The sequence below is a fragment of the Pipistrellus hanaki genome, assembly GCF_964339955.1.
Source record: "Pipistrellus hanaki genome assembly, chromosome: 4".
In the NCBI taxonomy this organism is placed as follows: domain Eukaryota; kingdom Metazoa; phylum Chordata; class Mammalia; order Chiroptera; family Vespertilionidae; genus Pipistrellus; species Pipistrellus hanaki.
Genome location: NC_140506.1, coordinates 80780141 through 80786140, shown reverse-complemented (window position 1 = coordinate 80786140; position 6000 = coordinate 80780141). Strand labels below are relative to the sequence as shown.

At 49.2% G+C, this 6000-nt stretch overlaps 1 protein-coding gene across 5 annotated transcripts in view; it reads left to right on the top strand.

Annotated features, from left to right (window-relative positions):
* Positions 1 to 3711: 3711 nt before the first annotated feature.
* MPV17L (MPV17 mitochondrial inner membrane protein like) overlaps positions 3712 to 6000 on the top strand; it is a 29182-nt gene continuing 26893 nt past the window's right edge. For 3 of the 5 annotated variants that reach the window (XM_084881163.1, XM_084881162.1, XM_084881161.1), the window contains exon 1: positions 4025 to 4423. In XM_084881163.1, coding sequence (XP_084737289.1) covers positions 4114 to 4423 — 310 coding nt within the window. In that variant the 5' untranslated portion in view covers positions 4025 to 4113. Of the gene's footprint in view, positions 4424 to 6000 lie in introns of all 5 variants that reach the window. The other 2 variants (XM_084881160.1, XM_084881164.1) reach the window with 2 other exon arrangements.

The window sequence follows — 6000 nt, the reverse complement described above, 5'->3', positions numbered from 1 at the left end:
TACAAAACTCCTTGAATGGTAAAAATTTCAATAATGATGATGATGTCAAATCGTACCTGATTCAGTTTTTTGCTAATAAAAACCAGAAGTTTTTTGAACGTGGGATTATGATGCTGCCTGAAAGATGGCAAAAGGTCATTGATCAAAATGGGCAATACATTACAGAATAAAGTTATTTAGTTCCATGAAAAAATTGTCTTTGATTTTCTTTAAAAAATCCGCAATTACTTAGTTGCCGACCCAATAGTTTTAAGCCACACTACAGGGAGGATAAAAGTACTAAAGATGCTTTGGTGAGTGAGGAGTCTGCCCAGCTATGTTGCTGATTTTGAAGATTGAGAAAGGGGTAATGAAAATCATGGCTGAGAATTTAAGCTAACCTGGATCTCTGGGAGGAGCTGGGGCTTTGGGAAGGAGTTCTCACACTCTATGTCGTCCTAAAGGAAGAACTCTGCTTACAGTACAGTTCTATGGTTGTAACGGTCTCTCCTTTTAACTTCCTTTTTGCTTCTAAATATATTTCTCCACCTTGGTACACCTTGCTGTGTGTTCATGTAGCTTGCCATGTCTGTAAGCATTGGGGTGCAATCTCTCCCTATCCTCCCCCCGCCCCCCAATAAATCGTTTGGCAAAGAAACAGTCAATATTATTTTCCAGCTGACAGGGGCCTTCATGGAATTTAGGGAGCCTCTAAAAGCTGGAAAGGCACCGAAACCGGTTTGGCTCAGTGGAAGAGCGTCAGTCTGCGGACTGAAAGGTCCCAGGTTTGATTCCGGCCAAGGGCATGTACCTTGGTTGCGGGCACATCCCCAGTAAGGGGTGTGCAAGAGGCAGCTGGTCGATGTTTCTCTCTCATTGACGTTTCTAGCTCTCTATCTCTCTCCCTTCCTCTCTGTAAAAAAATCAATAAAATATATTTTAAAAAAATAAAAAATAAAAGCTGGAAAGGCAAGGAATGAATTCCCCTCCAGGGTCTCCAGAGGCAGTGCAGCCCTGTGGACCCTTTTCATTTATCTTTATTTTAAAAGACCAGTTAATTGGTTGAGAGAGGGAGGGAGAGAGAGAGAGAGAGAGAGAGAGAGAACAGGAGAAGAGAGAAACATTGATGTGAGAGCATACCATTGATTGGCTGCCTCCTGCATACCCACAACCCATGCATGTGCCCTGAATGGGAATCAAACCATTGACCTTTTGACCTTTCGGTGAATGGGACAATGCCCAACCAACTGAGCCATACCCACCAAGGCCTCTGTGGACCCATTTCATTTCATTTTACTTTTTTAAAACAGTATTTTTATTGATTTCAGAGAGGAAGGGAGAGAGAGAAAGAGAGAAACATCAATGATGAGAGAGAATCAACTATAGCCTGCTTCCTACAAGCCTCCTATTTTGGATCGAGCCTGCAATCCAGGCATGTGCCCTGATCAGATATCACACCATAAGCTCCTGGTTCATAGATTGACGCTCAGCCACCGAGCCGTGCTGGCCAGGCATGTAGGCCCATTTTAGAATTCTGACCTCTAAAACTCTAAGACAACAAGTTCATGTTGTTTTAAGCAAGTGAATTCGTGGCACAGCAGCAACAGAAAAATAAAATAGGGAAAATATAAGCTATAAATAAAGATGCTTTGGTGAGCTAGAGCCTGCCTTGCTGGGAAAACTCTGACAGAAATATTTGCTTGGAGCAGGAACAAGGACAATGACAGGGGAGGAATAGAAATAGACAGAAAGGGTCAAAGAACACAGAAATTGGCAGATCCCCGGGATCTGAAGAGAATGGGTACATTAGTCAGCTAGGCTGCCAGAACAGGATACCACAGACTAGGCCAGTTAACAAACACAAGTTATTTTCTCACAGCTCTGGAGGCTGGAAGTCCAATGTCCAGGTCTCAGCTGGGCTGGTTTCTTCTGAGGCCTTTCTCCCTGGCTTGCAGACTTCCCTCTTCCCTGATCTTTCCTCTGTGTGTTCTCTGCCTGGGTGTCTCTGTGTGTCCAAATTTCCTTTTATAAAGAGATTTGTCAGAGTGGATTAGGGCCCAGCCTAAGGGTCTCATTTTTAACTCAACTGCCTCTTTAAAGGCTCCATACCCTTCCCGAAACCGGTTTGGCTCAGTGGATAGAGTGTCAGCCTGGGGACTCAAGGGTTCCAGGTTCGATTCTGGCCAAGGGCATGTATCTTGGTTGCAGGCACGTCCTCAGTAGGGGGTGTGCAGGAGACAGTTGATCAATGTTTCTAACTCTCTGTCCCTCTCCCTTCCTCTCTGTAAAAAATCAATAAAATATATTAAAAAATAAATAAATAAATAAAGGCCCCATCCCCAAATAGTCACCTGGGGGCTAAGACTTTAACATATGGGTTTGTGATTTTTTTTTTGGGGGGGGGGCGCACAGTTCATAACAATGGGGTTGGCAAATGAAGGAACAGTCTACAAAATAATGGGTGAGTGCCTAAGATTGGAGACTAAGGCAATATATGGCTATTTAATGCAATGAAAAGTGATTCAGGTTTGGATGCCAGATGGGCAAAAGGATGTTAGTGGAACAATTGGCAATGCTTTGAATAAGGTATGTAGTTTAGGTAATAGCATTACATCAGTGCTTATTTCCTTGTTTGATAATTGTACTATGGTTATGTAAGATATCAGTATTGGGAAAGCCTGAATGAAGAGTATATGGGAACTCTGTACTGTGGGGGGTTCTGAAAGAGTTACCCCAAGATGTGCCCCTGTGGTATGGGGATTGTTTTGAGCTAAAGACAACCTTTGCTTTTCCCTTGACTACCTAGAAGAACTTGAATTAGGGGCCTCGCCCTACAATAAGAGGTTATCAGAGCTAACCTTTTTGACCTACCTACAGATTACTGAATATCTGTTCTCCCTGTAATGTCCTTTCTAAAGCTGCAAGGTGCATTAGCTCATCTCTCGCTCAGGATGTCTTATATACCTCAATCCCGCTTTCTATCTCTGAACCTCTCCTGCATGAGGGGTCTGACTCTCTCATGTATGAGGGGTACCCACACATATATACGTAGTAAATTTGGTTGTTTTCTCTTGCCAATCTGTCCCATGTCTATTTGGCTATTAGACCAGAGTATGAAAATGGTGCCCTGCCCCCACAATGGTTATGTAAGATGGGAACTCTGTACTATGGGAACTCTGTACTAATTTTGCAACTTTTTTCCTGTCTATAATTACTATTTTAAAATGAAAAGTTAAAAATTTAGAAAAATAAGTAATATAGGGTTAACAACGAGAAGAGAGGGAGGGAGGGAGGGAAGGAGAGAGAGAGAGAGAGGATGGGATTGGAAGTTACAGCAAAGGAAGAAATAACGGGGGAAGAATCAAGGAGAAACTGAGTTCCATGAGATCAGAGATTATATCTGCTGTTTGGGGCCCCCATGACCCCTGCTTCTGGGACAGTGCCCTGGGAGGCAATAGTCGTTGAATCACAAACTCTGAAGAGGAGAAGGCAATAGGCCCATTGAGCTCTACTTCTCATTCGTGGAAATGCCTCAAAGTTGAACATGTGAATTTGCATCCAAATTTAGTAGATCGTGCCTTGTGTGTGTTGAAACGGAATTCCTTGCATGTAAACGTTTAAGATACACCGCCCTCTTGGTAACTGAGTTTTGGTATCCTTTCTTGTCCCCCACCCCTATTCCTTTTAAACTGTTTTGGGCGCGGGGATATAATTCACATACGATAACATTTCACCATTTAAAAGTGTATTTAATGCTCTTCTGTGCAACCAACCCCTCCCCCAATGAGCGCTCACCTAGCACCCTCCCACCTCAACCCCCACCCTGTCGCCCAGTCCCTGGCCACCTCCAGTCTGCTTTCTGCCCCCACGGCTCTTTCTCTTCTGGACATGGCTTGCACTCCGGAGACCAGCGGCTTTGCTTTCCGAAGGCGCAGCTCTCACAATGAATGGCTCGTGGCCGCGGGATTGGACAGCACGGCCCGCGCGGGGCACCCAATCGCTGTGGAGCGTCGGGAGGAGGCAGGTGCGGGTGGCAGGAGGAGGCGGGTGCAGGCGGGTGCAGGCGGGTGCAGGCGGGTGCAGGCGGGTGCAGGCGGGTGCAGGCGGGTGCAGGCAGGGAGCCCCGCGCCGGGCATGGCGCGCTGGTGGCGGGCGCTGCCGAGCGCGGCCGGGCGCTACCCGTGGCCCACCAACGTGCTGCTCTACGGCGCGCTCTTCTCGGCGGGGGACGCCCTGCAGCAGCGCCTGAGCGGCCGCCCGGCCGACTGGCGGCAGACGCGCTGCGTGGCCACCGTGGCCGTGACCTTCCACGCCAACTTCAACTACGCGTGGCAGCGCCTGCTGGAGCGCGCGCTGCCCGGCCGCGCGCCGCGCGCCATCCTGGCCAAGGTGCTGTGCGACCAGGCGGTGGCCGCGCCCGTGGCCGTCACGGCCTTCTACACCGGTGAGATGCCCGTGTGTGTGTGTGTGTGTGTGTGTGTGTGTGTGTGTGTGTGTGTGTGTGTGTGTGTGTGTGTTCGCGCGCACGCGCAGGGGGCCTGAGCTGGGGGGTGAGGGGTAGGGGCAGGGGCCAGGATTGGGGGGATGGAGACATGGCCGGGACCAAGGGATGTAATCCTTGCTGGGAGGGTCGGAGTTGAGGGTGCAAGGTGCAAGGGCCTAGAAGTTTGGGGACCCGGGATGAAGGGGGCCGAGGAGAAGTTGGGCCATGGCTAGAGATGGGCTAGGGATTAGGGAACCAACGTCCAGCGGGTCAGGGATCAAGGGGCCAGGTGCGCAGTTGAGATCCTCGGGGGCTGCGCATAGTCCGAGGCTGGAGATTTCAGGGGGCACGGGGCGTAGTTGGAGTGGGGAGGCAGGGCTGGGGGCCATTTCCCTGAAAAAGGTCCTCGCACGGAGTGTCTGGAGTGTCCAGGAGACCCTAGCTAGTGGTCATGGCAGCTGCAGCCCCGCTGACCTAGTTGTGGGTCGGCCAGCCTGCTCCTGGGAATATCCACCGGGCCTCCTTTCCACTGGGGGACATTTGTTTCCAATACACCAGCGAAACGTGAGGGGACTCAGCACCATTGTGGGTGGAAACTGAAACTGGGCCAGGTTTCCCAGAAAATCCAGGCTGGGGCACTAGCCTTGCTTTGGTAAGATTTTTCTGTGGAAAAAGATGTGTGTGTGTGTGTGTGTGTCCCCCATCCCAACATCAAAAGCTACTGAAAATGTGAGGGGACGGACCCCTGCCAGAGAATATACTGTGCGGGTCCGGGAGCTCCCTCCTAGAGAAATTGCTGTCTGAGGGCTGGGCTTTGGGAACCTTGCTCAGGTGCCCAAATACCACAATCAGTGGAAGGCTCTGTGGCTTCCATCGCCTTCAGTTTCCACAGCCTGGAAAGGAGTGGGCCAGGGAGAGTCCTGGGCCTGGCCTTGGCATTAGGGATCACAGATGGCACCCCAAGAGGGTCTGCTTGTCAGTGGCTGCTGGTGCCTTTTATTTTATTTTTTTTATTTTTATTTTTTAAAATATATTTTATTGATTTTCCACAGAGAGGAAGGAAGAGGGATAGAGAGCTAGAAACTTTGATGAGAGAGAAACACCGACCAGCTGCCTCTGCACACCCCAGACCGGGGATGTGTCTGCAACCAATGCATATGCCCTTGACCAGAATCGAACCTGGGACCCCTCAGTCCGCAGACTGACGCTCTATCCACTGAGCCAAACCGGTTTCGGCTGCTAGTGCCTTTTAAACTGGGATGAGCCTGGCCAGCGTGGCTCCTTGGTTGGGCGTGGACCTATGAACCAGGAGGTCACTGTTCTATGTCTGGTCAGGGCACATGCCTGGGGTTGCAGGCTCGATCCCCAGTAGGGGGCAATTGATGATTTTCTGTCATCATTGATGTTTCTATTTCCCTCTCCCTCTCCCCTTTCTCTGAAAAAAATAAATAAATAAATAAAAAATAAATATATAGAACAGGTCAAGTCACCATCTTGAAGTAATCTATACTGTCCCATATATTTGGGGGGAGGGCAGA